Source organism: Peromyscus maniculatus, chromosome 5 (assembly GCF_049852395.1).
Source record: "Peromyscus maniculatus bairdii isolate BWxNUB_F1_BW_parent chromosome 5, HU_Pman_BW_mat_3.1, whole genome shotgun sequence".
NCBI lineage: Eukaryota > Metazoa > Chordata > Mammalia > Rodentia > Cricetidae > Peromyscus > Peromyscus maniculatus.
The window spans coordinates 133,566,157-133,583,769 of NC_134856.1; the positions used below are offsets into that span (position 1 = coordinate 133,566,157).

The window sequence follows — 17,613 nt, forward strand, 5'->3', positions numbered from 1 at the left end:
AGACTATAACAAAATCATGGTAAGTCAGTGCTACACTCCACAGAGTATCTGTGAGAGGAAACTTTCCAAGTAACCTCCCTGATAGCTTATCCACAAAAACGCAGTCACACGATAGGTTTTAACTTACATTTTACTTCATGTGTTTGTGAATGCGCATGCGTGCAAGGAAGATGCATGTGTGGAGGTCAGAAAACAACTTGTTGGAGTCAATTCTCTTCTTCACTATGTGGGTTTGAGATATTGAACTCTAGACCTTCACCCACAGAGCCATCTTGTCGAGGAGAGCTGTAATTTTTTAATTACAGCGCCCCAGGCATCAATGCCTGGGTGATCTGAGGTATACAATAATCCCCCAATGAGATCGAGCAGTTTACAAATCTGTGACCACTAAGGAGGCTGACCCCAGTTAGGAAACCCCTAGAGCAGTTGTTCTCAACCTGTGGGTCTCGACCCTTTCACAGGGTCTCCCAGGACAATCAGAAAACACGATATTTACATTATGATTCATAATAGTAGCAAAATTACAGTTATAAAGTAGCAACAAAAATAAATTTTATGGCCGGGCGGTGGTGGCGCACGCCTTTAATCCCAGCACTCGGGAGGCAGAGGCAGGTGGATCTCTGTGAGTTCGAGGCCAGCCTGGGCTACCAAGTGAGTTCCAGGAAAGGCGCAAAGCTATTCAGAGAAACCCTGTCTCGGAAAAAAAAAAAAAAAAAAAAAAAAAGAAAAAAAGAAAAAAAACAAAACAAAACAAAACAAAAAATAAATTTTATGGTTGGGTCACCACAACATGAGGTGAAGCAAGCTCGATCCTAATTAGTCTTAACAATAAAAGCCTGGGGTCAGACACTGAGGGTGAAGGCTGAAGAGCAGAGCAGAGCAGCCACCAGAAACTTCTTACCTCTATGAAATCTCAGACCAAATGGGTCCGCCTGTCTCTACAAATCCTCAGACTGAATGGGGCAGCTCCAGTCTCCAACTGCCTTATATTCCTGTCTCCATTTCCCTAGTGCTGGGATCAAAGGCATGAGCCTCCCATGTGCTGGGATTAAAGGCATGAGCCTCCCATGTGCTGGGATCAAAGGCAGGAGCCTCCCATGTGCTGGGATCAAAGGCAGGAGCCTCCCATGTGCTGGGATCAAAGGCAGGCGCCTCTCTAGTGCTGGGATTAAAGGCATGAGCCTCCCTAGTGCTGGGATTAAAGGCATGAGCCTCCCATGTGCTGGGATCAAAGGCATGAGCCTCCCATGTGCTGGGATTAAAGGCATGAGCCTCCCATGTGCTGGGATCAAAGGCAGGAGCCTCCCATGTGCTGGGATCAAAGGCAGGCGCCTCTCTAGTGCTGGGATTAAAGGCATGAGCCTCCCTAGTGCTGGGATTAAAGGCATGAGCCTCCCATGTGCTGGGATCAAAGGCATGAGCCTCCCATGTGCTGGGATCAAAGGCAGGAGCCTCCCATGTGCTGGGATCAAAGGCAGGAGCCTCCCATGTGCTGGGATCAAAGGCAGGAGCCTCCCATGTGCTGGGATCAAAGGCAGGAGCCTCCCTAGCGCTGGGATTAAAAGTGTGTGCCACTACTGCCTGGCCTCTATGGTTAACTAGTGGCTAGCTCTGCCCTCTGTTCTCCAGGCACGCTTTATTTGGCAGAACACAAAATATCATACAACAATGAGGAACTGTACTAAAAGGATTACAGCATTAGGAAGGTTGAGAACCTTCCTAGAGTGTGAGGGACATTTTTTTTATTTAAATTCTTTTTTCACACAATATATTTTGATTATGTTTCCCCCTCCCTCAAGTCCTAGATCCTCCCCACCTCCCTACCTACCCAATTTCATGCTCACACTCTCTCCTACTCCCTCCCCCTTTCACCTCCCCCCAAAAAATAAAAACCTAGCAAGACAAAGAAAAATGCCAAAACAAAATGTTGACACAAAAAAATAATAGACAGACCAACTGACCGACCATGGAATTCATTTTGTGCTGACCAACTATTCCTGGGCATGGGGCCTGCCCTGGAGTGTGGTTGATACAGCCAGTGACTCTCCACTATATAAAACTGGTTTTCCCTTTCCCAGCAGGTATAAATTGCAAACGGGGTGGGGCTTTGCATCCACTCTGCCAGAGTGTCCTCTCACAGGCTTCCAGGCTGTCTATCAATCTTGTGTGTGTGTTCACATATACACAGATCTTCTGACAGCTGTTTCAAGTACTTCTCCCAGGACATTTTAATAAACTGACATTCTTACATTTAATGTTGACAGAACTGATTCATCTTTTCTTCCCTTTTTAAAGAAACTCACTCACTCCATCTTAGATTCTAGTTTCCTCTCTGGGCATATTAACAGTTCCCATATTCGCCATTCCCCAATGAGTCCCGTCTGCTGCCTCCCTGGAGGGGTCTGGCCACCTGCGCGCCCACAGCAAGCAGCCCAGCACCTTGACTTGTGTCTACTGAATAGTCTGCAGCATCACTTCAGCGAGGCTCCTTGTCCTTTCTGTGTGGGGACTCGGGGCCCTAGCTCTGCTCAAGTCCCTCAGAGATCAGAACCAGAACTAACGTGTCAGTACACCTAACTACACACTCCTGTCTCACAAGACAGCTCCGTCACTGCACGTTTCCTGTGCTCCTAGACCCACCGAGACTTCTGAGCCGATGCCGTCTTCTTGGGCATTGACAATGACAGCTTCTGCCTATTGCTGATGTAAGGCAAACAACTGATGACTTTTCACACGGTCCCCTGCCCTACCATCTTGCCACACTATTCTACTTTTTAATGACTCCATCTTTTGGTGTGTTGCTTTTTTTTTTTTCCCCAGTCTTTATTTTGGTTGTTTCCCTCTTTTCTCCAGAGGAAGACTTTTGAAACGGTGTTGACAGAGGCCACCACAGTCTCTCCCAGCTTGCTTCTGAGCTCAGGGGATAGCTCTGAATATTTTACCATGAAGAAACAGGTATTGACTCAGGCTGAAGAAGTCCATTCCCATTCACTAAGCTTTTCCATAAATACAGACTAACATTTCTCAAGTGCTTTTCTCACTATATAAGGTGAACATATGATTTTATTTTAACTGCCTAATGTCATGATTAAACTTAGCTTTTTCCAATGGAAACCACCCTTACATTCCTAGAAACCCCAACTTTGTCTTTTCCTCAATCTGCAGGTCTTACCCACACTCCCAGACATCAGCTTGTTTCCACCATTTCTGTTGGGTTTGGGCATAAAAACTGTTGTACGTTCATTAGCTGACTCCCGTGGTACTGTCCTGTGGAAAGGCTGGTACAGGGTGTAAAGATTCCTCCCAGCAGCTCCATGACACCTGAGATCTAAGTCCCTGACATTTAAGCTGAGCCTGCCGTGGGTCTGGCATGGCGGGGGATAGATGAGAGGTTGAGGAGGAAAAGCGTCACAGTTTTAACAGCTGGTTCAGTTTCGTCTTTCACATCTATTGGCATTGAGTTTCACCGTGATATTTTCTCATTCCCTTCACCTTCTCTGCGGTTTCTGTACCAAGCCTGGTACAGAAGTATGTTGGTAGTATGTTGGTATGCACCACGCTCTCAGGAGTGGCCTGACCTAGGCTGTCACTCTCATGTGTCACTGACTTCTGGTCCTTTCATTGATGCTTTCCCGACACTTCCTTAGCGTTTAACCTTTGCTGATGCCTTGCTATCTATCATCAGTGGACTTGCTCTCGCTGACATGAACTTAAGGTTGAGAATGTCCCTTAAGTGTTTACACCAAGTCTCACGATTTGGACATACAGTAATGTAACCATTCAGTCTTTGAGTTATTGCTCACAGCTTCTCCTCTGACTCATAACTCAGCCCAAGTTCCTTTTAAACATGTAAGTACATGATTCCTAAATCTATCTATTTGTTTCTAACTTACTGTCCTGTGAACCAAGAACAATGTCTCTATGTGTCTATCTTCTGAAAATTTAACTGACTTTAGATTCTGGCTCAGCACATTTTACAAAGATTCTGAAAGAATGATACATGCTCTCTGGTTTACGGTTGAGTCTATTAAATCAAACCTGACAGTCCTGCTGTTCAGGTCCCTTTTTTTTAAAAAAGTTATTTACCACTTTTTGTCCTTTTGGATTCACAACAAAGTGGTGAAATGCCAGCAATGCTAATTTTGCTAATATTGTCAGATTTATCGATGTGCATAATTTTATTTATATTAAGACAGTAGCTTTAAGAGCAATAACTAGCAATCTTCTTTATCTTTCAGTTATTAGTTTTTTCCTTTTGTTTTTCTGAGAAAAAGTTTTAGTGAGCTGGCCTCAAATTCACTGTAATTTCAGCTGGCCTCACCTGTAATCCTATCCTCCTGCCTCATCCAGACTCTGCATCACCTTGCCTAACTCTTGGTCAATAATCTATGAGTCAAAAACTTAAAAAAGAGAAAAAAAGAGGAAGTGTGTGTGTGTGTGTGTGTGTGTGTGTGTGTGTGTGTGCACGTGTGTACACATTTGTTGAAGTGCCCATGTGTACATGTGTGTGGAGGTCAGAGGTCATGGCAAAGTGTCTCCCTTACTCCTTCTCCATCTACTTTCTGAGTCAGTCTCTGTCTGAGCCTGAGCTTGCCAATTAGGTTAGACTGGCTGGCTGGTCCTGCCTCCCCAGTGCTGGGATCACGGGCACACACCACTGCACCCAGCTTTTCACATGTGTTCTAGGGATCAAACTCAAGTCCTCATATCTCACGTATCTTTTCAAATAAAATACATAGAGTGCTTAAGCAGCCACAGCTCCTGATTATCTAACTACATACTTGACTGCAGCACAGGAAGACAATTGTGACAGAAAGCCCATCCTAAGCATACGGAGAAGATGTGACCACACTTACCAATGTCATTGATTACTGCTCGTATCTTGGAGACGAAGGGACCAACTTCACTGGAGTGCATTTTAGCTCTTTCCTTAAGGTCAGCACCTGCAAGACATTGTGTTTACAAGTGAGATGGTGACATAAGACAATTGTAAAGCAAAAAATGAGACATTTACTGAGGACTAATGCCACATGAAGGCACACTGAATTTATATGTCACATGTCCTTCCCAGTGGTGACGCTGGAAAGAAAGAAGGCCTGTCTGTCCATGCTGATCAGGTGGTGCCCCGCAGTATCCTGCAGCTTTCTGTTCTCAGCACCCTTCACGCTCATAGGAAGACCATGTTACACCCACTGCTGCTGCTCTACAAGAACTCAAGCACTCGTTTATTCACTGAAGTCACAAACGCAATGACACTGTCACACATGACTTCAGACTGGTGCTGTCACCTGCATCTTGAAGAGATGCTGGAGGTTTACCCACCTCCGCTCTGGACTCACGGCCAAAGCAGTGAAAATGGCAAAGTACAATGAGTCACCATGGTGACTGTAAACGCAACCTGAGAAATGCTGGCTTAAAGTCAAGTGATGATTTCATAATTATGGCTTTATCACACAACGCTAAATCTGGAACAGATAAAAACAAACCTCAGGAGTTCCTCAGAGGGTCATTCATTCTGAACTCAACAGACAGGGTTTCACCAAAAGATGTCCCACTGAACAAACTAAGTACCCAGCCTTGACGTGGCTGCTCACTCTCTCAATTTACTGTAGACTACACTATGCATAGTACCCAGGGGAGCTGCACACACACACACCTTCCCATGAATCACTTCAGTACTGGCCTCACAATCCACCAGTTCTCAGCGCACATGTCACTGGAACGTCAGGACAGACAATGGAAAGCACAGGCAATGCTATGCAGTGGGCACAGGGAAGGCCCTGAACGGCACTAACAGACAGTTAATGGACCTGGGACACACTCTTCTAAAAGGGACTTAAATAAAACAATTACGAGCAGAAGTGCAGACAAGCTCTTGGGATCCTGGCTCCACATGCCCGGTACCGAGTCCTAACTGCACACACACCTTCACACTTAGATTTCTTTCAGGAGCACTAAAGATCCAAACTTAAGTCCTTACCCTTGTGGAACACACACACTAAGTTAAATTTAAAAGTGAGCTTTGATGTTTCCATTATAACCATTTTGTGGTACCATGAATCATGCCCAGGTAAGAGAGAGAACTCATCTAGATACAATTTTGAAAAGAGGCTAATTAATAGCTCTACAGGAGCCTCTAAATGTCCTAGTGAAGAGAGAAGGCACAAACCTCTCAATTTCAAAACAAAAGCCAGGCTGGAGCGATTGCTCAGCAGTTAAGGGCACTTACTGCCCTTCAGAGGGCCCAGACTTGGTACTTACATGCTGGCTCACAACCACCTCTAACTCAGTTCCGGGGAATTCAATGCCATACTCTGACCTCTGTGGGCAGCAGGCATGCTTACAGTGCACGCGCGCGCGCGCGCGCGCGCGCACACACACACACACACACACACACACACACACACACGCAGGTAAAACACTCATAAAGAAAAACAAATACTTTTGGAAGACCAGAAATGATTAAGGTTAGTGGGAACGCTACAGTGCACGTACGCCAGACAGATGGAGAGCTGGCCTCCGCACCAGTTAGCCCAAGCTGCCAGCCCAAAGGAGAAGTCACTAGAGACTCCAAACAGCAAAATGCCTTACTGCACATAACAGAGAAAGTTCTAGTGGTCTGGATAAAAGATCAAAGCAGCCACAGCATTCCCTCTGGCCAAGTCACACACCACAGCCGGCCCCTACCCTCCCCTCTTCAGTTCTGGGAAGGCTAAGGAAGCTGCAGAACCAAGACCTGAGAGGAGCGGCTCCAGCACCCGAAAACTCACAAACCAGTAGGAAGAGCCAGGAACACCTTCCATTTGAACCGGGGCACCCACTCCGCCTTTAACCAATGTATGAATCACTTTAACCGTCTTTAGACCTCAGTAACATCTTCCTTCCTCGTTACTTTGTAATTCTTCATGGAGAAAATTAATTATAAGATGTCTCAAGCATCCCAAAATGGTTCAAGACCAACTCTGAGCACATTCTGCCCAACCCTAAGCACTACAACAGTACAGTAGTCCTGACCGGAGCACACAGCCATCCTAAGGGTACAGTGTTACAGATGAACCCGCCAACCCCACATGACCGGAGCACACACCCATCCTAACGGTACACTGTTACAGATGAACCTGCCAACCCCACATGACCGGAGCACACACCCATCCTAACGGTACACTGTTACAGATGAACCCGCCAACCCCACATGACCGGAGCACACACCCATCCTAACGGTACAGTGTTACAGATGAACACCAACCCCACATGACCGGAGCACACACCCACCCTAACGGTACACTGTTACAGATGAACCCGCCAACCCCACATGACCAGAGCACACACCCATCCTAACGGTACAGTGTTACAGATGAACGCCAACCCCACATGACCAGAGCACACAGCCATCCTAATAGTACAGTGTTATAGATGAACCCGCCAACCCCACATGACCGGAGCACACACCCATCCTAATAGTACAGTGTTATAGATGAACCCGCCAACCCCACATACCCACTATGCATGCTTTATAGCCCTAAACTGCGTTTTTGTTCATAGCTTTAACTAATGTATCTTAAGCTGGTAAAATTATACATATTTATCACGCATGGCATGATGTTCTGAAGTACATCAACACTTTAGCATGGTTTATTAAATCTAGTTCACTAATATGGACACTGCCTAACAGCTGTGGTGTAGGGGGTTAAGAAAATTAACATCCACTCACTCTTGTGGAATTTTCCAAAGATATACACTGACAAGGCTTCATCCCCAGGGTGGTGTTATGAGGATCCCCCAGGAGGTGTTTAAGTCACTAGGACGATACCCGTGAAGGAACCCTTCTCCTTCCTGACTGAGAAGTAACTGCTCTGCCCACATGCTCCTGCCGCCTGCCCATCCACTCAACCCAAGGGAGCCAACCAGTCATGGATGGAAAACTTGCAGAGTTCTGGGCCAGAACAGCCACCTCTCTTCATAAATGACTGTCTCCAAGATCTGTCAGTGACGGAAGCTGGCTAAGACAACAGCCACCACTCTACCTCAACACCACTGTGCGTTCTTTGCCGACCACTGTAGTGGATTGACTGACACACAGAGCAGGCTGCATGGACGTTTTTAATTTCCCAGGGTATATAAAAGCTGCATTCAACTCTGCAAAGGTTTACTGAGGAAGCAAGGACATCACGTCTCACTGTAGAGAGCGGAGGAAGCCCTGAGTAAGTGAAGTTCTGTGTGAGCGGGCATTGCTGGACTCCAAGGCCTTGGACTCATGGGAAATTGGCCATTCTGTTACCCAGAAGAACAAGGCTCACGAGGAATGGCGACAACTGAGTGGTACAGCAAAGACCAGCAGCTGCAGCTTCTTCCTCCTGGTGCTCACGCCTGAGTCTGCTCCTCTTCAGAGAGCTCCTGCCTGCACAGCTCAGCCTCCTCCGTGAGCCCAGCTGACACTAGCTTTACCATGCTGTGTCTGTCCTTTCCTATTCTGCTGCTGCCCCAGCCAGGGTTCCAGGACGCCAGGGCAGCCCACTACGCTATCTTAGGTGATGACTGCTCATAACCACCGGAACCTTCAGCAAGGTGGACTCCCCTACCTGGGACCTGGCTGACACCTAGGGTGGTGGCAGCTGCTCATGGTCACAGTTTTTTAGAGACAGGGTCTTAGAGTGTAGCTCACTGTGTAGACCAGGCTGGCCTCGAGCTTGCAGTGATACCCGACTCTGTTTCCTTTCTTAAAGGCGCAGTGAGGGGAGATTCCCTCCTTCACTGAGGCCTGCCTGCAGGGCTCCCTTTCCAGCATTTACCCACAGCAGGGAGGGTTGAAACCTTGCTAACTGCCTTCACAGCTAATCCCGAAGTTTGTGCAGTCTCGCCAGAATGTCAGTGTCTTCATCAATCAACGGAAAACTTCGCCTCCAGCTCCCACGAATGCCCCATCTTATTTTATATTGCTTTCAAGGTGGCACCTTAAAACATATAGGGCAAAGAACGGCTAGAGCAAAGGGTGAACGCACACCAAGCCAGAGGCCACTGTTCTGTAAGATTATCTACTAGTTTGTGGGTAAAAGCACTTGCTGGGCAAGCCTGACGACCCAAGTTCAATCCTAGATCCCAAGTAGAAGGAGAGAACCAACCTCTGACCTCCACAGCATGCTGTGGTTCATGCATGTTGGTTTACACACACACACACACACACACACACACACACACACACACATACACACACACACACACACACACACACACACACATTTTAAGACATCCAAAGAACTCGAAGTGGCTGATTCACATAGTATGAGGGAAACACGTCAGGACGACAGTGACAGAGCCCCATCATAGCTGACTTTTAAGAGCCCGCTCTCAATAACTGACAGAATAATCAACGACCTGCGTCAAGAAACAGAGGCGGGCAAGGGAAGAACAGCAACAGAGAGTGGAGTCGCGCTGCAGTGTGGCGCCCACTGTCCCACAGCACGGGCAAAGGTGAGGCACGGCCCTGCTCAGAGCCTGCCCTCACTCACAGGCAGCTCGCCGGGACTGGACAGCAGTGCCCTCAGCACCTCGGAATGAGCCCGTTCTGGAAGAGCGGCACTCCCCTGCCAATGCCAGCACAGTGGCATCCACAGCAGCCCGAGTTCTCCAGTCACCACAGCAGCTTCAAACTGAGCTGACAAAATCCAGCTCCGAGCTTGGAAACCTTTACTCATAACCCATCACAGTTTTCACCAATAAACATGTACTAAAGTGTTATTAAGTTCCCTGTAGCCTTAAAAGAGACTTCTTTCTGACTGAATTTCATTAGTGAAACTATTAATACAGCTGACCACATCATATATAAACTACAAACCTAGTACCTATAAAAGACTAAATGTAATATTGTATTTTAAAATGTATCTTGTTCAGGACCATCTCCCATCTTCCCATTATTTCATCTTCCCACCGTCTCACCATTTCATGTAGCCTTGTATGGAAACTATTTCTTGCTAGAATGGGGCAGGGTTTACTTTCAATTTGACTCATGCTGAGAAAAATATTCCACAGTAAGCAGGAAGGAGTTTTATTACAGCAGGATCATTCAACTGACTGCTGGGGGAAATAATCACAGCCATCAAGAAATATCTGACAGTCCATGTCAATACTGAACAACCTATAAAAGTTGATGCTGAAAGTGGAGGACTGGAAATCACCAGAATCAGGATCCCAATGAAGTGCCCAATATCATTCTTCTATACGCCTCCCTCTGTAACTCACAGGCTTCTCCCTCTCCCTGGAGCAATAAAGCGCAGATCAGGACCGACTTCCTTTGTACACAAGGGGCAACTCAGAAAGAGTATGCTCAACCCTGTAACCTACTGAGAAGTCTGGGAAGTTTTAGGGAAGAATGCACAGGAGCCATGCATTCCTGTTGCTTGGCAACAGAATTGAAGCCTCCTCTCCTGGAGGGAGAAGGGAAGCTATTCAGACTCAGGAAGTAAACAAAACTTACAAGACTGAGAAAGTAGAAACTACAAGAATCACCAGGCCCCGTCCCAAAGTTCCATGAGCTTCACCCCCAGCCCAGGCTTCCCTTTGAGTTTTCGAGACAGTGTCTCATGAAGCACAGGCTGACCTCAGACTTGCTGAGCCCCAAGGATGACCTTGAACTTCTGACCTCCCGCCTCCACCGGAAGTGCTGTGCTTGCAGGAAGCACTACAGAAGAGAAAGCAAAGCTCTGCACTGCAAACAAGCACTCCCCCCAGCCCACCATGCCCCGGCCCTGGGAGACAGTTTAGGGTAGGAACTTACTAACCACCTACTTCCGTCTCCTCCCTCCTCCCCTCCCATCTGCTAGCTTTTGTCCTTGACTAGCTCCTGACCACTTGTCTGAACATGAACCCTCAAGCCCCAGGCCCCTCTGGGTAGGCCCTGACTAGGCCCCCCCCCCCCCCCGGAAGGAGTCCCACTCCCCTCCTTCTCACAGAGGTCATCTTCACAGTTCTGGGAACTAAACATGGAATGATTTCTAGAATGTACTATTAACTGACAAAAGTAAACAAGCAAGCCTGGCGGTGGTGGCTCTTGCCTTTAATCCCAACACTTGGGAGGCAGAGGCAGGAGGCTATGAGTTCAAGGCCAGCCAGGTCTACAGGGTGAGCTCCAGGACAGGCAGGACTACACAGAGAAATCCTGTCTCAAAAAACAAAAATGTAGAGGTGCCGCAGTTGGAATACAGACATTTCTAAGATTTCAGTGAGAGCCCTGCCTCCAACAGCAAGATGGACTTACAGTTTTGTGTGTGTGTGTATGGCACGCGCGCATGTGAGGTAAGTGCATGCCACAGGAGCTACAGGCTGACATGGATGCTGGGAACCAAACTCAGGTCCTCTACAACTGCAGTGAGTGCTCTTAACTTCTGAGCCAATTCTACAGCATCAGTAAACTTTTAAAGGAGGAAAATGGGCGGTTAGGTGAGTAGGACATAAGAGCTGAGGCAAGCATTTTCCAAGCACCGTGTGCACCGAGTCCGGGAAAAAAATTGAGCTTTGCCTGGCAGAGAAAGGGAGTCGTGGGGCGGTGGTGATGGAGAAGAAGAAAGGCAAGAGCAGATGAAACCTAAAGCTCTTGGTGTCGGTTGCCCTGCCATTGCTAGGAAAGGACCACCGACAAGACACACCCACCATTATCGCTAGGTGAGGCATCCCCCACTATCTCTCCCTGGGCTGGCAGGCCTGCGACTCTGGAGGCACCATGGTAGGTAAGCTAAGCGTCCACGTCCCTCTCAGTTTCTCAGGTCTGGCTCTTTTTGTGAACCCCTCCTTGTATGACTCTGAAGTTCCCCTGCCTCCATTTTTTTCCGGACTCTGTATCTTACGTGGCCCCAGGGGATGAAGCAGGAAAATTTCCCATCACAAGATCATCAGTTTACACCTGCCATGTCCCCTTTGCATGTAAGAGCAGCGGCCACATAAGGGCAGAGATCATGGCATGGACAGGTCAGGGCCTCAGCCTGCACCCAGACAGTGCTGCTGGGCAGGAGCAGTGTTTTTAGATCACTTGGGCTGTGTGGGGAAAGCGCTGAGTGGACAGGTGTGGAAGGCAAGATAAGCCAACAACGTCATTACGAATGGATTTTTCCTATGTGCTAAGAAAACGGTATGTACAAAATCTTGGACAGTATTTCAGTAGGTTTGCTGAAAATGGAAACCGAGTTAGAAGTTAATGACAGCCAATCAATTACTTCCTTGGAACCAACAGGAGTCCTGAGCTAATGGAATCCTGGCATGTTCAAAGGGAGAGAGGAAGGCACATTAACAGTGAAAGGTCACGTGATAAAAGAAGGCCTCAAATGCAAGAGCTGACCTTCTACCTTAAGAGAAATGAAAGATTAAGTCCAAAGCACACAGAAAAGTAAGTCAATAGAATAGAAAAGAAAAAACAAAGCAAACTAGCTTTTAAAAAGATAGGTAGGGGCTGGAAAGTTGGCTCAACAGTTAAGAGCACTGGCTGCTCTTCCAGAGGACTCGGGTTCAACTCCCAGCATCCACATGACAACTCAAGCCTGTCTGCAACTCCAGTTCCAAGGGACCCCACACCCTCACACAGGCAAAACACCCATGCACATTTTAAAAAATACAGAAATAATTTTTTTAAAGAAAAGGGTAGGGAAAATGATTATTTTGTTTTGTCAATATTTTAAGGAAGAAGGACAAAATTTATCAAGATTGAAAAAAAAAAATCTAGGCATGTAGTGCATGTCTGTAGTCTCAGCACTCAGGAGGCTGAAGCAGGAGGACAGAAAATCAAAGGCCAGACACTTTACAGGTGAAGATGCCGACTTAAAAAAACAAACAAACAAACCACCCAACAAGAAGAAAGAGAAAAGGTCAGAAGGCAGTGGTGATGCCTACAGCCCTCCAGCCTTGAAGGAACCGTGGACGGCTGTGAGGCTGAGGCCAGCTTGCACTACAGGTCCTGTCTCGTACTAAATTAAATACAGTGAATAACTACAGACTCTGCAGACCTAAAAAGCATAGGGAGGGCTGGGAGCAGCTTGATACCAATAAATTTGAAAACTTTGACAAAACCATGTCCTAAACACACACACACACACACACACACACACACACACACACACACCCCACCCCACACCAACAAAGTTCTCCCAAAAGAAACAGTTAAGTGGAATAGCACTTCATCTGCTAAAAGCATTAAATTCACAGTTAAAACCTTCCCACTATGGAAACCTGAGGCCAGGTGGCTTCCTTGGTAAATTTACCAACCAGCTAAGAAGTACTACAGATTGTATGTGTACGGCTCCAGAAAGCCGGAAGTCAGCGTTCTTAGGAGCACGGCATGACCCTGACATTCAAGGGAGTAGCTGTCCTGATGAAGCTGACTGCAGACTTTCTCGCTACACCTCAGTAAACCAGAGACTATGTGCTGCCCAATGCAAGAAGGATACACTGTGGCCGAGATGCTTGTCCAGGGATACCAAGTTGTTTAATATTTGACAATCAGTCACTACTATAACATCAACCAGAAGAAGGAACAAAACACAACTGTCTTAAAGAGTCTGGCAAAATTCAATTCATGCTCATTAGGTGTTTTTGGTTTTGGTTTTGTCTTTAATCTCTAGGAAACAGAGGTCAAGAAAAATCTTTTTGACATCTTAGGCGGCAAGCTGGTTGGTGCTGACCCAATGCCTTCCACAGAAGTCAAGTGAAGGACCAGGACAGGCCTCACCATGTTGACTCAACCTGTTCCAAAATCCACCCTGAGAAGGAAGGATGAAAGGCAAAGACGCTGGAAAACAGCTTACTCTAAGATACTGGGACTATCTACAATGAACAGACCAACGAGCTTTCTCAACTAAAGGCTCCTAAATCTAAAACATGAGTGTCACACGGATATCAAGGGAGCCAGCTGTGTGGACAGCCATGTGCTAGGAATAAAAAATTAGAAGTAAAATTAAAAAGAAACACCACCTACGAAAACATCAAACACAAAATGCGTGAAAATAAATTCAAGCAAACAGCCTCTCTGATTAGGAGTTTTGACCCTTCCCAGAGCTCATATCTGGGGAGCTGGGTCCCCATGTGGTGGTGTTTAGAGGTGCTGGGTATTTGTGAGAGGAGCCTAGAAGGTTCCTGGGGACACAGGAGTGCCACCTCCAAAGGACAAACAGTTCTCATAGAACCAGTTAGTTTCCGAGAAAGCAGGTGGTACATATGAAACAGCAAGCTTGTGGCTCCCACTAGCTCTCGGCTTTCCTGTCACTCATAAGTGCTTGAGCTACTCTAATACTGTCCACCAGGAAGTGATACAGCACGGGAACCCTCACCAGGGATCACACCTGACCACTCTAATACCGTCCACCAGGAAGTGATACAGATAGGGAACCCTCACCAGGGATCACACCTGACCACTCTAATACCGTCCACCAGGAAGTGATACAGCACGGAACCCTCACCAGGGATCACACCTGACCACTCTAATACTGTCCACCAGGAAGTGATACAGATAGGGAACCCTCACCAGGGATCACACCTGACCACTCTAATACTATCCACCAGGAAGTGATACAGATAGGGAACCCTCACCAGGGATCACACCTGACCACTCTAATACTGTCCACCAGGAAGTGATACAGATAGGGAACCCTCACCAGGGATCACACCTGACCACTCTAATACTGTCCACCAGGAAGTGATACAGATAGGGAACCCTCACCAGGGATCACACCTGATGGTGCTGCCAGAACTTTAACTTTTGAAACTAAAGAAACTTCTTTTTCTTACAAATGATACACTCTCAGGTGTTTTGTAACAGTAACAGAAAATAAACTAATACAATGTGCAAAACCTAACCAAGTAGCCAAGACAGTACACTGCTGTATAAGGCCATGTTCATTAATGCAGCATCACAGAGAACCTGGACATGACTCAAATACATAGCATCTGATGTTTTTAGTAAAGTCTCTCAATAATTCAACGGGGAGAAAAAGTTGTCGCAACAAATGGCTGCTAGAGGAATTGGACATGCATATGCAATAAATAAGTCAAATAAAGATAAATAAATAACAGCCTGTGGAATGAAAAAAGTTGAGTCCATTCCCAATTCCAGGTTTCTGGTACAGAGCCCCAAACTTTGAACTCTGGAGTAATGGTGCCCTTCGTTATTCAAAGTCGTCCTTCCTAACCAAGTTGGTGGTTATGTTGATCACGTGACTCTCCTGGGTCAGGGCACAGCTTCAGCATTGAACTGGTCACCACAAAACTAAAGCTATGATTCGAAGGCAAGAACTTTTAGCCCCACCCCCTCCACTGGATGGGCAGAGATGATGGATTGAAAGTGAGGCTCAGTCATCAATGGTGAGGACTTAGGGCCCAACACCTATGTAAGAGATCTCCACTAACACCTATGTAAGAGATCTCCACTAACACCTGTGTAAGAGATCTCCACTAACACCTGTGTAAGAGATCTCCACTAACACCTGTGTAAGAGATCTCCACTAACACCTATGTAAGAGATCTCCACTAACACCTGTGTAAGAGATCTCCACTAACACCTGTGTAAGAGATCTCCACTAACACCTGTGTAAGAGATCTCCACTAACACCTGTGTAAGAGATCTCCACTAACACCTATGTAAGAGATCTCCACTAACACCTGTGTAAGAGATCTCCACTAACACCTGTGTAAGAGATCTCCACTAACACCTGTGTAAGAGATCTCCACTAACACCTATGTAAGAGATCTCCACTAACACCTATGTAAGAGATCTCCACTAACACCTGTGTAAGAGATCTCCACTAACACCTGTGTAAGAGATCTCCACTAACACCTGTGTAAGAGATCTCCACTAACACCTGTGTAAGAGATCTCCACTAACACCTGTGTAAGAGATCTCCACTAACACCTGTGTAAGAGATCTCCACTAACACCTGTGTAAGAGATCTCCACTAACACCTGTGTAAGAGATCTCCACTAACACCTGTGTAAGAGATCTCCACTAACACCTGTGTAAGAGATCTCCACTAACACCTATGTAAGAGATCTCCACTAACACCTATGTAAGAGATCTCCACTAACACCATTAGGCCCAGGACTTCCTAGTAAGCACACCTGGCATTCTCAGGAGAGTGACAGGCCCAGAGAAGTTGTGGAGGCTCTACACCCTCACCCCATTCCCATCTGCCCTGCCCTGAGCGATTTGACCTTCCTTGGTAAGGGACACCAAGGCTTCTGTGAGCGAGACTGACTCCTGACTCCAGATGCAGAAGGGCCATCTTGCCCTTTTTTCCTGTGGCTGTAATAAACTATCTCAACAAATTAAATTAAGGGAGAAAAGGTTTAGGGGGCTGGGCCTGAGGGAATAATCTCTAAGGCCAGGGACTAGTGGGGGCAGCTTGAGGCAGCTGGAAGCGAAGAACAAGGATGAATGCAGGAGCCTCCTTTAGGGTGGGCCTTCCCACCTCAACTAAACTAATCAAGATAGTCCATCACAGGCATGCCTGCAGGACTAGTCCTCCTCCCAGTGGCTGTAAATCCCATTACGTAGACAGTCTACACTGGCCATCTCTAAGGGATCCACACCAGTTCTCCAGTTCTCTGGCCAAGCCAGCATCCAACAATTCAATCAAACTCTGGCATGAGCTCCCAAAGTTAGCACACACAGGTGTCTACTCAAGACTGTCTTCTCTTCAAATACCAATCCCAAGACAAATCCTTAGGGCAATTCATACTTCTGACCAACCAGGATGTAAATGTGGGGTTTCCCTCAAAGCCCTGCCCAAACTCATCCACTAAAACAACTCAAGGAACTCAGGCAACGTCCAACTCTATTACAATCAAGGTGCACTTCACAGACAACACAGGCCACGTGGTGTGGGAGTGGGGGGCGGGCAGATCCATCACTGCTGGGCCCTCACAGCATGAATGAACCCCAGGGGAGGAGTCTCTTGAGGCAGGCCCCTTTCATAAGTGCCCACAAAGACTATACTCAACCCCCAGCCCCTACCCACTTACTAGAAGATGAAGGCAAGGGTACCTACCTACCAAGTGAGCCCTCTAACCCATTTAGAGACCCTGCCGAGGCCACCTGTTGACCAAACACAGGCATTTTCATCACTCCACGGTGCTCATGGTCTCAAGGAGCTCTATGCTGAGAACCAACGCTAAACCACGTATGATTTTCGTGTACCCTAACACTCAACCCCTACTTCACGTACACACACAAACCTAACTCGGAATACAACCTAGGCTCAAAGGGAAAGCACTAGAATCAGGAGGAAGGAGCTGGGACTCGGAAGCAGCCACTAGAAAGGTGCAAATCGGAAAACGATGCTTCATGTCAACCCTCAGTGGAAACAAACTGTAAAAAAAAGAAAAGGCAAGCCACTGACTGGGAAAAACCCTCGTAAAGCATGCTAGATAAGAACAGATAGTTGTTTCAATATAAAGAAGGAACTTCAACTCAGTAAGGATGCATTCTATAAAAATGTGAAGGCCAAGGATGGTGGCACACACCTGCAATCCAAACACTCAGAAAGCTGAGGAAGGAAAATCATGAGTTCAAGGCTAGCCTGAGCTACACAAGGAGACTGCACCTATAAAGGTGAATGAGGAGGAGGGAAGGAAGTGGGGAGG

General features: G+C 46.9%; 1 protein-coding gene across 3 annotated transcripts in view; it reads right to left on the reverse strand.

The window, feature by feature from the left end:
• Auh (AU RNA binding methylglutaconyl-CoA hydratase) overlaps positions 1-17,613 on the reverse strand; it is a 105,781-nt gene that overhangs the window by 70,746 nt on the left and 17,422 nt on the right. For all 3 annotated transcript variants that reach the window (XM_042278492.2, XM_006976842.3, XM_042278491.2), the window contains one exon: positions 4,857-4,943. In XM_042278492.2, the coding sequence (XP_042134426.1) occupies positions 4,857-4,943 (87 nt within the window). The remainder of the gene's footprint in view (positions 1-4,856; positions 4,944-17,613) is intronic.